The 14,247-nt window shown below is 38.7% G+C and overlaps 1 protein-coding gene across 1 annotated transcript in view; it reads right to left on the minus strand.

Annotated features, from left to right (window-relative positions):
• DCDC1 (doublecortin domain containing 1) overlaps window positions 1-14,247 on the minus strand; it is a 383,276-nt gene that overhangs the window by 45,358 nt on the left and 323,671 nt on the right. Inside the window, exons 20-24 of the mRNA XM_053673152.1 lie at window positions 11,832-12,013; window positions 8,568-8,666; window positions 4,464-4,563; window positions 2,022-2,157; window positions 289-448 (exon numbers count right to left, since the gene is read on the minus strand). Of these exons, the coding sequence (XP_053529127.1) occupies window positions 289-448; window positions 2,022-2,157; window positions 4,464-4,563; window positions 8,568-8,666; window positions 11,832-12,013 (677 nt within the window). The remainder of the gene's footprint in view (window positions 1-288; window positions 449-2,021; window positions 2,158-4,463; window positions 4,564-8,567; window positions 8,667-11,831; window positions 12,014-14,247) is intronic.

Here is a 14,247-nt window from a genome sequence, read left to right on the forward strand (position 1 = left end):
AAACACGATGGATTCTTCAAGCAAATATCTGCAATTCTAAGAGTCCGGTCTTGAAAAAATAGAAACATCATAACAAAGTCACTGAAAGGAGACCATTGTGATGGTTGAACACTGAAGCTCCAGCTCTGTCCTTTTTCCAGGAAACTAATTAAATACCAGACCTTCACCGGACACTCATTCCACAAACTTGGCATGGCTTCCCTGCGTGGGCTCTGTGCTGTTAATCAAGCTAATGAGCTGAGTTTAAGTACCAGGCAGGTAGCTTTTCTGGCCACACTGATTACTTACAGAATTTTGCTGGAAGCACTTTCCATTGTGAAAGCATTTTTTTGCGTTTGCTTTTCCTCTGGTTCTATAATTTGCTTCCCTTCTTCAAAAGTTGCTACAGGTCTACACACAGCAAGCTTAGCTCCAGACACAATGTCACTTTGGACTTCTAAAACAAGAGCTGAAGAGAAATGCACAAATTGCAAGAGCGGCTTAGTTAGAACTGCAGAGAGCAAGGAACTTGAAAATGCATGCTAAAATAAAAATGCAGAACATTTCCAGCTACTCGGAATAAGAGCACAGCCTAAGAGTAACTGATACTTGCTTTTAAAATGAATATGTTGGATTTCACTTAAGTTTGTAGATTCTCTTCTCTCAAGATATTTAGTCAAAAATACTAAGCTTTTCCAATAATAAGTTATTGTAAATGCTAACTATTTAAATCAGCTCCATTATTTAGACGTATGTCTCTAAATCATTCTCTAACGAGTCCCAAGCTCCTCAATGACAGTCCCCAGTGCTTTGAAAGACACATGCAAAGCTATACAGTGCCCAATATATGTAACAGGGTAATGTTATGAACTGTATTAATAGTTCTCCCTTTTTTGCCATTCTGTATATAGAATCTTTGTTCTGGTGCCTGAGGCAGCCTTAGGGAAAAGAGGAAGACCATGAGGAGATGAGACATGTTACAAAAAGAAAGCAAAAGTACAAAGAGAGTTCCGACTTTTAGGCAGAGCACAAGACAATGGCTGTGCAAGTCAGGGTGGAACCGGCATAATCTGGGATCTTTACAGACGCCTTTAGCTCCCATTTTGCAAATCAAAGGTTTAACTCATTCTCGGGGTTGACCTGGAGAAAACCTGCTATTTCTGGGTCTGAGTGGATTTGAAGCAGGAGACAGAGGAAGGCAGAAATGCAGCATAGGTATCATGATTCCCCTTACAGGTTTCAGTTTGGGCATCTTAGCTACCCAAAGGAAACACTGTGGACATTGCTGATTTTCAGGACACAGTCACAAGTCCCCTTTCAATCAGTCATCACCGTGCCACTAAAGTCTGAGCCTGGAAGTGGTTTCTGGGAGGAGCAGCCATGACCCAGGATTTGCTGAGAGCCATACAGGGACACTTCCCTGCACAGGTTCCCAAACAAAGGTCAAGGAGTGCTGTAGCAAACACTTACAGAGATGGCTACCCAACAGCAACCAGGCTTCAGAGGGCCAGGGCGGGCAGAGGAGAGGTTGGGGCAGGCAGGGAGCAGCACCCACCCAAAGTGTTGTCGGAGCCACAAGAGTGGGACACATTGCCCAGCTATGAACTTCAGCAGCAGGGCCCTGAAGCAGGAGGGCCTGTGCCCCAAGTGCCTTCCTTCTGTCCTAGAGAGGAAGTAAAGTGGGACTGGAAACTGGCAAGTCTGAGAGCCACCTCCATTCCCTACAAGGGGGCTATTTAAATTAATGTGCGGGACAAAATTTAAACCTAAGTGAACATTTGTGTTTCCTTGATGGGAGTACACGGGCTGTATGAAGAAGACCCAATTTGTTAAAGGCAAAGTAAATTATGTTTTCTTTGTACAACCAAAATGTAGTGTGAATTAAAAGATGCAGCTCTGTTAAATATAACAACTAGTCTAAAGCGCTAAACAGCAAGAGGCAGGAATGAAACATGCCCTGTTTAAGCAAAGAGGTTTTTTTTCAGTGGTATCATCAGGTGTTTTACTTTGGCTGCATAGAGTAAGGTAAATACAGTGCTTACCCTCGATCTTACATGCACTGCAGAAGGTTTGAATTTTAGAAATATCCGATGCTAAGTTCCTCAGGAAGATTTGCTTCTTTTGATGAGCAGTAGACACGTCAGGGCTGATCCACTGCTCTCCACGTGAAACATACACCTGTCAAAGCAAAGAGCCTCTGACCCCATCTGCAATGGGTCACAGCAGCAGCAGCACTTGTAATAGCCAAGGCTGAAAACAATCAAAACTTCTTATAGGAGGTGAGCAATTAAACGGTGGCACCATGGATTAATACTGGATGAATACATGGATTAAAAAGACATGAACTATTGGTAAATGCAACAACTCTCATGGATCTCAAGAGTTTAGTATACACTTAGAATAGTGTTTCTCCATACTGTCTTTGCAATCTTTTGTAAATCTATAATTATTTTGAAATAAAAAAGTGTTTTAAAATAATTTTTAAAGGAAGGAGAAAAAAGAAGATAAAAAGGAAGGATGGAGGGAAGCGGGGAGGGAAGAGTGGAAGGGTAGGTAGGTGTAAAATGGGTTTGCAAAACTAGGACTGAGCAGAAGCCAAGCTCCCACCATATTGTCAGAACTCAGTCCAGGCTCTGAATGTGAAGACCCCATGAGGGTCTCAGACGGAACTATCGATGACCAGTATCAGAGGCAGCCGAACCGAGTGGAGTCTATTGTGCTTGGACACCGGCAGGTCTTGTTTTGAATTCTAATGCTATGTATATAATTTGATGCAGTGCTCTTCAACTGTGTTAGTTCAGAAACAATTTAAAGTAGATACATTTAGAGTCAGGTGGATGAAGCCACCAGGGCAAAGAAATATGAGTGTAGGAGGATCAGATGGAGCCAGGAGAGACTTATAAGATCCTGTATTTTTGCTAGACATGAACCTATCACTGCTTTGAGCAGCCAACCTGAAGTTAAAAACATGAACAGTTAGGTGACTATGTCCATAAGAGAAAAAAGAAATCCGTTGTTCAAAAAGAAAATTTGGGGAAAGATTTTTCTGAGTCCTCATGCAAAGTATGTGTGTAATGACCAGTGAGAGGCCTCAGAAAAGGCAGCACTGAGTTCCTTTTTCCTCTTACCAACTCTTTCTTTCTTTAAAGAATAATGTATTTATTTAAGGACATTTGTGAAATACATAGAAGCAAAAAGAAGAGAAAGTATTACCCATAATCTCAGTACCTAGAAATATCCACATTAACATTTTGGTGCGTTCGCTATAAATTCATTTACACCACTGGTTGTCAAACTTTTGCTGTAAAAGTTCAGATAGTTCATATTTACAGACGATATGATGTCTGCTGAATCTCTGCCGCTGTAGAGCAAATGTAGTCACAGACAGCATGTAAATGAATGGGCATGACTGTGTTCTAATAAAACTTTATTTATAAAAACAGGCAGCTGGCCAGATTTGGCTCTCAGAGAATTTCAGGCATTGGTCAAGGCAGGTTTTCTTTTCCAACATGATACCTGCAGTTTAATGCATGGGAGACAAGGCTGGGCTGCTGAAGTCCTTCACGGCCTTCTCCAGCTGCCCAGATAGAGTGTGTGAGAATCTAGATATGATTTTTTGTCTGAAGAGGTGACATTATCATTAAGTAGTAGATCATTAAACAACTACCTTTTGAAGGCTCCGAAAAGAGAAGAGCAGCTACTGCTTTCAAAGTGGGGTAGAAATCACAAGAGGTTAACAATTAGGTCTTCCTGGGCTTCCCCCTTCATTTACAGAGTGAGAGCCTCTATCTCATAGGGGTGTGATGAGCACTAAGTACGTTGATTCATATGTGGCCCTGAAAGTCACACCTGACACATAGTTAGAGAGCTCTCAACAGTTAGCTACTAGTATCACTCTCTGATGGTGGCTGAGTTAGGATAATTCTGAGAGAAAAAGTAAGAGGAAAAATGGTAAATGGTTGACGTCTTATATTTTAAAACATTTAAAATGTTATTCATTGGATCAAAAAATTGTGGTACATATACACCATGGAATTTTATGCAGCAGAGAGAAAGAAGGAGCTACTACCTTTTGCAACAACATGGATGGAACTGGAAAGCATTATGCTGAGTGAAATAGGCCAGGCATTGAAGGACAAATACCATATGATCTCACCTTTGACAGGAAGCTAAAGAATAAAACAAACAAGCAAACAGAATAAAAACAAAGACGCTGAAATAGAGAACAAGTGGGCAGCGACCAGAGGGGAGAGGGAAGGGAACTTAAGGGGAAAAAGGGGGAGGGATTTTGAGGAACAAGTATGAAAGACACAGAGATGAGGACTGGGGGGGGGGGAATGGGAGGGAGGTGGGGAGCATGGGGTGGGGGGGTGGGATGGGAGAAATAGATTAAAAAAAATGTACTTGAAAAGGAACTAAATAAAATTTAATAAAAAAATGTTATTCATATATTAATGTTTCCAGTTTCTCATTCGTGTCTTTACCAGTTCATCTCTTTGAAGGTCTTTTAGGGTAAACAGTTCCTTCCCCTTTTCATTGAACAGTCTCCGAGCGGCAGAAGGCAAATTTAAAATTTCAGTACACCTGTAACAGGAGACACAGAAATTGACCTTGCGCACAGATGGCTTCCAGCAGAGAAGGGAGAATAAAAGAAATCAAAGGCCTGCATCATTACTGACAACTCTCCTTCCCAGGGCCCTGCGTGTCAAGGGCAGGGCTCTGGAGTCCATCAGACCCCTCCTGAGTCTTCTTCCCCCTTTCTAAGCTGTGGGATGTGGGCATCACTTAAACTGTCTTGGCCAAAATCGCTTACTCTCCAGGGTGGTTGGGAGGACGACTAGCTAATTTTTGAAAAGTGCTTAGTATAGTGTTAGACATGATCATTAAACAGGTAGACACATCACTTCTGACTTCTTATGTCTCAATATGCCCCACACTTTCCCATTTTCTTGTTCTCCCTTTTACCTAAAACAGCCTCCTTAGAAGTTCCACCCTTTCTCCAAAGCCTCAAAAATCACAGTCATCACCAAACAGTTCCTCACCTCCCTTCTCCAGAAGCGATTTTTATAGCCCTTTAACATCCTCTGAAATAAGGATTTTTTGCTTGCTTAAACATTTAACAGTGCTTTTTTCCCCCCAAACAAGCGCTAAGGCAGCCCTGTGGATATCAAGATGAATGACCAGTTCCCTTGTTTCCTGAGTAGACCCCTCCCTAGTCACGGGGAGAGACAGGCCAGCAGGTGGAGTATAATATGAAGTACTGGGCGCTGTTATGGGCGCCTGGCCAGGATCCTGTGAGAAGACAGAGGAGAAATGTTGAATCCCCCCAAGGGAGCCTTGTCTACAGAAGTAGCATTTGAGTTGGGTTTTGATGAATGAACAGGCATTCATCAAAAAGGGTTAGGACCTAGAGAAGTTTTTTTATGGCTTGCCTTGAGCGTATGGACTGGAAGAGGAGCCAGATGAAGTGGGAAAAGAAAACAGGAACCGATGGAAAGCATTTAGGTCGCCAAATTAATGAACTTGGCCTCCATCCCATAAACAGCAGGAAGTTGTTGAAGGTACTACTAGAGCAGAGTGTGGTGTTATCAGATCTGCTTTCTAGAAAGCCACCTGTCAGAAAGGTGGAAGACTGACGGAAGTGGCAGAGGCTGGAATCTATTATGGCGGGCTTAGGCTAGAGGAAAAGAGGTGGAACCGTGAGGAAGAGGATGCAGAGCTGAAGGAGAGCGATGAGGCTTTTCTAAAGAATGCTGTCTCGATGACCCTGCCATTGGAAGGAGGAAAGTGAAAGGTTCTTGCTAAATATATCTTATATTAGAATGTGCTGTCTATAGCAAATGAATCAGAAGGGACGTTAGACACATCAGGAAGACTTGGCTGTACAAAGCGCACTTCTCAATTTTGTTTCCTTAGACGGGAAAAGGCAATGGGACAGATCATTAGGCCTGCATTTCTCTGAGAGGCCTTAGAAGGAAACAAGCCGGTGGGAACTAACTTTCTGCTTCTCGTGTCCCAGGTCTGGAAGCTGGTGAACCAAGGAGGACTGGGCTGAGTTTCCCATCCGCAGGAGTTGGTGGGATGGGAGTAGGAAGGCCTGTAAGAGGGTGGAGCTCCAGTCGCAAGATTGGCCCGATTCTCTTCGGGCATCAGCCAGAGACCCCACTTCATTCCTTCTCCTTTCCCCAAATCAGGATCTTTCGGGTCCAAGCAGTTCCAGCCTGCCCTAAGAGAGTGCCATCATCAGCTCTGCCCCCCCTCACATTTTCCTAGAAGAATGTTTGGACTATGGGAGCATCCTGTTTTGGAACACTAGTAAGGTGGCTGATGAATCTTTTTTCCTTCCTATTTTCAAACCCCAGTTTTAACAGTGCTGGATTTCACTGGCTCGTGTAGGTGAGTTGAAGAGTTTGGGAACAAGCTGTTTCTCTGTATTTCTCTAACTAGTTTACATGTCAGCCAATATAAATGGGAGAAGGGGAGGGAAAAAATGGCTCTTGAGTGCCTGATAAGGAACGTGGACTCTGGAGTCAGATTGTCTGGGTTCAAATCCTAGCCCTGTTACGCACCAGCTGCATAACCTTGGAGAAGTCACTAACTTCTCTGAGCCTTATTTCCCCTTTTAGTAAAAGACAGATACAGTAGCACTGAACTAATAGGGATATTTTAAAGATTAAATGTGTGATGCCTCTAAAGTGCCCTCACATAAAAATCAGCAACATTGTAAAATGGACCAAACACTGCAAGCATTTCATGTCTACTCTCTCAGTTAATCCTCATTTCTGTGAGGCCCGTTTTACTGATGAGGAAGCTGAGCCTGGAGATAAAGTTCTTTGCCCAAGCTCATATAACTAGTAAGACAGCTAAAACTGAAACCTAAATCTCTTTGCATCTTTCACTACCTCATATGACTATCTGAGGGGCCATCATGAGAGAATAAGAAGATACTCGATCTACAAAGTGAGCGGATAGGCTGGGACGCTGAGCAAGCAGTCCAGGACTTCTCCATTCCGTGCAGGCAAAGGCCTGAGGAATCGAGTCCTCTGCATCTCACACCAGGAGCTAGGATGGGCAATCACGTGCCCTGCTCGGATTTACAGAGTCCAGAAAAGCAGAGTCTTCTCTCTCTGCTTTCTCAGACTGCGGTGGAGGAGGAGCATCAGATGGCACTGGCCCCTGAGACCGTGTTTCTATGCCACCCAGGATGCCCTGAGAGCAAAGGGCAGGAGAGAAGGTCGGAGGTGCATTTCCAGGTCTGTGGATACCCTGCCTTCCCCCAATCACCTGTGAGCACCCCCTCGCCCCAGGAGTCCCGCCGCATTGTCTCGGTTATTTAAAGCAATAACAAAATGTACAAAAAGCTGTGGGTATGTGCTTTCTTCTTTATCTTCTTGCTTTCTACCTATTTTTTTTATCTCTCATTTTCTCTCCTCTCCATGTGGCTTTTCCTGACAGCTACCTTTCATGAGGTTGTCCCTCCTTCCTGGTTACAGATCAAGTGATCCTTTGATCATTTCCATGTCTGTACAATTAAAACTGCCCTTTCTGACTGTTTGAGTAAGCAAACTTCTTCCCAACAAACTGGGAGTCTCTTGACAGCAAGGTACATCTTGCCCTTAAAAAATATACATCTCCTGTAGAATATCTAAGACTGGTTGGTACACATGATATGAACTCAACAGATACTGACAAGAATCAAATTCTTTCCTGCCTTCATCTTAGTTCTTCATTCAACTATCCTGGTTAACAGAGAGGAAAAGAACCTGAGAAAGGCAGTGCTTTGCTGAAGTTGTCCAGCTAGCTAATGGCAAGGCTGAGATGAAAATCAATTCCCCTTACTCTTAACCCAATAGTCTTTCCAATACCCCATCTTTCCCACAACACTGGGTATCAACAAAACCGTTCTATATTATTATTTTTAAAGGGACTGTTATGCTATTAGGTCTTTCTTAGGCTTTGTAAATGGAAGAACCAACAACAATAAAAAAAGACACTTGAAATTGTTTTGTGTGAATTATTAAATAATTAAAGGGTAGCATAATTTCTTTTAAATTCTGTAAGATTACCTCCTCATATTCAACAAGACATATTCTGCAAAAAAGTCTATACTCGGTGCTTTACTTTAAACAGTTAATCAAATTCTATGGGAATAATTTTTGTTTTGGTAGAAATATATTGATCAAAATAAAAATTACAACATTTCACAAATGAGATATATGTTACTAACACAGAAAAATTGATTCAAAGTAAGTTTACAAGGTTGCCTTCAATTTGGTAAATATAAACTAAAGCAAAGTGCTATAAATTTATAAAATATATTTTGAAAAATGGAAATAATTTATATTTACAAAGTTGGTACTTCAGAAGCTACGGGAAATTACCTTGAAATTTTGGGGATGATATATTAATTGCCATGAGTATCATGAACTCACATAGCTGATGTAGTTCACAGATCACAGACTTTAGAATTATTATATGAACAACTATTTTCTTATGTAGGTACATATGTATTTTGTGCTCTGCATTACAATAATCATTCAGGCATTTGAATGGAAAATATCTTTGCATTTGGGATGGTGAGTATTTACCTCTCCAAAAGTTGATGAAATTCAGTCTGGTTTGTTTCTGTTTCAGAATGTTTAGTGACATAGTTTTTCACATTCTCTTTCACTTCTGTGTCAACAGTTCTGAAACAAATGATTTAAGATTTCATTAATATGTCAGTATGTATTGCCAATGATCTGTCAGCTTGTTTAAATAGGTAAAAAAAATTGTGGTTTTAATTTATCACAATTTTCCCTAAGATAATCTGTCTTTGAAAAATAGGGTTTCAAAAGTATCACAATGAAATATTGAACTTCAATGATATTTATACTATGAGCAATTCATACAGGAAAATAAATTTTTAAAATTGTAACTCTCTTTTATTAATGCTAAGCACTCCAAGATATGAATTTATCAAGTTTAAAGAAAATGTGGAGATGAAATTTATTTTTTTCTGGAATGCTTTATTCATGTATTACTCATATGCATGTGTTTATTCATATATAATTCATATATTACAGGCAATCAGTCAAAACCTAAAAATTATTAAGCTGAAAAACACATAATAATAATCATAGAAAAAGGATGCTTACTTGGAATATATATCTCTTCAAACTTTCAAGTTAGGTAGTTATTCTGTGTATTTTTTAAATCTCTACATTTTATTAAGTGAAAGAAATAGTGGCCAAATATAATTGTTACCTCATTAATTTATTAAAATTGTAATCAAATAAAATTAACTGTTAATTAATGTATTCATTTTTCGTAAGCACTAATTTAGGGCTATTGTATTCCCTAAATCATGTCTGAATAAAGTGATTGAACACTTGACTGACCAGGACACACTGTCCACGGTCACACCATAGCAGACAACACATACATGGTGAATAGCACAGCCTGGTTCTCTGTCTCCAGAATGGAGACACAAGCAGATAAAGAGTGGCAGGAGCTCTGGTGCCGGAAAGCAAAGAGGTTCATAGAGGTGGCAGCTATGTCAGAGATGGTGAGGAAAGTGTCAAGTTCAGAGTCAACATCTAGCAATAAACTCCAAACTTATTCTCAGAAGACCTTTTATTATTGAGGCAGCTTCGAAGTGAGGGGGAGTGGAGGGCACTTAAAAGTACAAATTGGGGGGAGGTGTTGATAAGAGATGCAGCTAGAGAAATTAGCAGGGACTGGTCAGGAGGGGTCATAGAAGGAGCCTGGGTGAATCCAGGGATTATGACTTACTAGTTACTGGCAACTTTCTCATTAAAACTATGTAAAATACAGCTTTAAATTAAGTCTTTCCTCTTACAATTCCGTAAACTATCACTTGGAAAATTTTCTTTGTCTAACTTTGTTTACAGTTCTGAGAGATAAAGTTTATCAGTGACACAGAAATCACAATTGTCTCTATTTACATAAATTTGATAGCCATTATCAAGACTACTTGATAAGATTTTCTTACTCACTAAGATAACCATCAACTAAGCCACAAAGAAATGCCATTTGATTTTCCTTTGGCTTTGTGGATGGAGGAATCAACAACAATGACCAAAGCCTGTCAAACTGTGAAGAATACATAATTAGGTAGCCAAAGGATGGGTGTGCTAATAAGCAGGATTTGGTTAAAATGGACCCATATTTCATTGCTCTAGGCTGATTTTGCTTGTAAAGGCACCACACAACCCACCCCACTTTCTTCTTTTAAATAAGTTTCAGGTTAATACAAGCAATTTTCCCCTACTTGTCATTTGCCTTTATATATTCTGGAAGAGAAGATACCTGACTTGGATATGTTAAAAGAAGCACAGCAAGGCTTCCACTGTGCAGGACTATTCCTACAGAACGCAGTGTGAACACAGCCTCCCTGCGATGTTAGCCATGCCTCTTTCCATTTAAACTCTCTGTTACCAGGACTTACACCCAGCTCTGGGAGGGGGAGGGGGTAGGGGGGGAATATATACTGATGATCCTGTAGAAAACTTTCTGAATCAGCCAAGAAAAATTAAACCACATTCGACAGAGTTTTAGAGTCAAGTATACGCCAGTGTAATTTAATTATTTGGGAATAAGTCATTCACGTAGTGAACAAAGTGAATATTTGATTAACCGGGACACACTATTCCATGAGCATAGACAGCAGAGGATTGTACATACTCTCTGCTACAATAGCTGCCCAAATGAACAAATCCTTCACATTATGCTTGGACTACCTTACTGAACCATGCATTTTAAAAACATTAATGAGAAGAGACAAAATCTGTATGTAATTTTGAGCCACAGTTAAAGATACAGAATACGAAAAAACAAAATAGGAAGGGACTAAAATTATTTGTTAAGTTGGCATGCTGAAAAAGTCATATCGAGCTTTAAGGGCTTTACCCTCACATTTTACATCTAGCAGAATGAGCTAATTATGAAATGTATGCGTCAAAGATTTCAATTTCAGGCTTGACTTTACTCTGGAGATTAATTTTTTACTTTATCATCTTTACAAGGCAGTTCAGTGGACAGCCGATCTGAATGTTACTCATTGTTCAGCGATGTATGAAGTGTAGTTAATCAATTTGAAGAAAGTTATATTAAACTATTATCAGTAGCCTCAAATATTCTAAACATCTCAGAGGAAAGGTCAAGAGGTAATATCACTGCTAATCATAGGAGAAACAATGTGTTTAACTCATTCTTTACATCGGAGCTTTGCAATGATCTGATTCCTTTTGTCATAAAATACAATGAAAATATAGCAGGTGGTTTTTCTCCGATGCTGGAGAAAGCTTGGTTATTTGGGAATATTTTATTCAAATCTCGTAATGTAAGCAAAGATGCAGATCGATGCCTTTCTACAATGATGAAGTCAAGGATATAAGATTACATAAAGTTCTATTTTGAGAACTACATTTATTTGTGAAATATGCCAAAGATATAAACATAAATAATTCTGTTTAATAATGACTTTAATAAGGCATTGTGAAATTATACTTATGAAGCAACTTATGAGCTCAGTCATTTCAAAATACACTAACAAAAATCAAAAGTGTTAACCCAAAATAGACATTGATATAAAACTTTTTTCAGACCTACTCATTTCTAACTCATTATTTATTCTATTCCATGCCTAGCCTAGGTCAAGAGTTTGAATATTTTCTGACATAGAAACTAAATGAATCTTAGTATCTATCTTTATATCCAAATATCAACATGGAAGCCCTTTAAAAGATAAACACAGAATTCTCTCAGGAAAACATCTGTAATGTAGAAGACAAAAATCTGTAGTAATTAGAGAGTGTATTTAACGAGAAAAATTAGCATGCTGTTCTTACTGCATTTTCCGTCCAGGTGAGGAGTCTGGACTGATTATAACAAGGGCTTTGCTTTTATTCTTGTCTCCATTCCTCAGAACTCTGAGTCTCACAGGGACACACTGCCCTGGTGACTTACAGATGGGCTTCTTCATGGGAGGACTGTTTGGGACAAGCATTCCTTCTATTGGCCAATCAAATTCCTTCAGAAAGAAATGACAAAAAAATTGGCAATAAATAAGAGTTACTTCTTGATATAACAAAAATGTAACACACTGCTTATACTTTCAATCTTTCCTTCATCCATCAAACATGTATTGGCACCTAAAATATTTCAGACAAGTCTAGTTAATGTTTTATTTCAATAAAGAAGAAGGATAGTAATTTTTTAAGTGTAGGTAAAACCTGTGTTGTGTTACAACATGGAAGATTGATTCCCTTTCAGAGAAATATCATTCTAGGAAAATAGAACTGAATCAACTTTGTTCATATGAGAAATATCTTTAATATGGGGAAGTTAAGAAGGTCTGAAAAGTGGTTTTACAACCTGAAATAATATTATCTTAAACTAAATTCACTTAGCAAAGAAGAATATATTTGGGGAACACTCAAAAAACACAGTGAGATAATAAAACACATTTCAGATGCTTCAGTACTAGGATTCAGTTAATTTGTATTCATTTATTTATTAATTCATGCATTACCCAAATGCTGTTTACTATATTCCAGGCACAGTGCCAGACATTGGAAATAAAACTATGAACAAGATAGGATACTCTTCCACCAGGAATTTCTAGTGGGTGCTCAGAAACTTACCTAGAAATAAACTGGCAATTAAATAGTGTCAGTACAATAGCAAGAGGGAATGTGTGAGGTGTGATGAGCCCACACAGGAGGAGAACCAAACCCAGAAACGCCGCATAATCAACCTGAAGCCTTAGTAGGAGTTAGCACAGTAAAGGGGGGTAAGATGATGGGGTGGTGTATGTATCAGATGTGAGGATTAGCAGAACATGATGTTGGGAAGAATCAAAGGACATAAGGGTGGCTCCCAGGCGTGTAGCTTGGGTGACTGGTATTGCCATTCTCAAAACCAGATGTTTGTGGAAGCAGAGTCAATGAGGAAAGGGATGATCAGAGGTGATATTAGGCAAGGTCCAAGTTCTTTCTTTCTCTTTCTATCTCTATAAACAATTGTCCTGGCAGCAATTAAGTCTCCATTAGTCTGCAGTAATCGTCTGGTAAACATCACAGTTCCATGTAAGTGTGGGTCTGTTTCTGTGTGTTTTATTTTCTCTCATTGTCACTTTCTCTATCCCAGTTGAGTACCATGCTGTCTTTGGAAGCTGGCTCTCTTCCCTGCATTTATTGAAATGTGCTGCTATGATTATCTATCTTGTCATTGGCTATGTGTGAATCACATTAATTGATTTTTTAAATTCTAAACTAATCTTGCATTTCTAAATCAATCAAAATTAGCCACAGCGCATTATCTTTTTAAGAGATTGCTGAATTCAATTTGCTGATATTTTCCTTAGGATTTTTGCATGTAGGTTCATAAATAAAAGAACGTAATTTTCTTATACTATGTTCATCAAGGTTTAGTAACAAATTTATCTGAGCCTCATAAAATAATTTGGGAAGTCTTGTTTCTTTTATAATATTTCTGAATATTTGTTTCTTACATGTTTAGAATTTGCCAATCAGACTATTTGGATATGGGGCTCTCTTTTTGAGGACATTTTAACTACTGATTCTCTTTCTTCTGTGATTACTTGGCTGTTCAGGCTTTCAATTCCTTCTTGATTCCATTTGGTGAAATTACTTTTACCCAGGAAATTGACTGGTTTATTATATTATTTATCATGAAACTACTTATAACATATTTGTATTATTTTTAAATCTCTCAGCATCTATATTTATATATTTAATTCCTAATATTATTTACCTTTACTCTTTTTTTGTTAACCAGTTTAGCAAAGTATATCCATTTTATTAATATTTTTAAGAAACTATTTTTGACTTTGTGGATGCTGTTTCATCTGTATCATATATTGATTTCTTCCCTAACTTATTATTTCCTTTCTCCTAATTCTTTGAGCTCATCCCACTATTATTTTCCTTACTTCTCAAGTTGAATACAATCTCATTGATTTTTAACCTCTCTTTTTCTTCAATGTAAGTATTTAATGTTATAAATTTCCTTCAAGTATGCTGTAGGCACATTTTCTTTGGTTTTAAATATTTGCTTTTGAAATTTTCATTATGATTTCTTAATTGTCTGATTAGTTAAAATATCTTTATAAATTTGCCAATATAAGATGTTTTCTAACTATTTATTTAGCTATTTATTTCTAAATTAATAAGAAGCAAAACTCACTTTCACCTTCAAAACATACCAAGGACCCAGCTACATTTCATCACCTCCAGTCCCAAC

Source organism: Artibeus jamaicensis, unplaced genomic scaffold (genome assembly GCF_021234435.1).
Source record: "Artibeus jamaicensis isolate MK-2021 breed Jamaican fruit bat unplaced genomic scaffold, CSHL_Jam_final contig_797, whole genome shotgun sequence".
Classification (NCBI taxonomy): domain Eukaryota; kingdom Metazoa; phylum Chordata; class Mammalia; order Chiroptera; family Phyllostomidae; genus Artibeus; species Artibeus jamaicensis.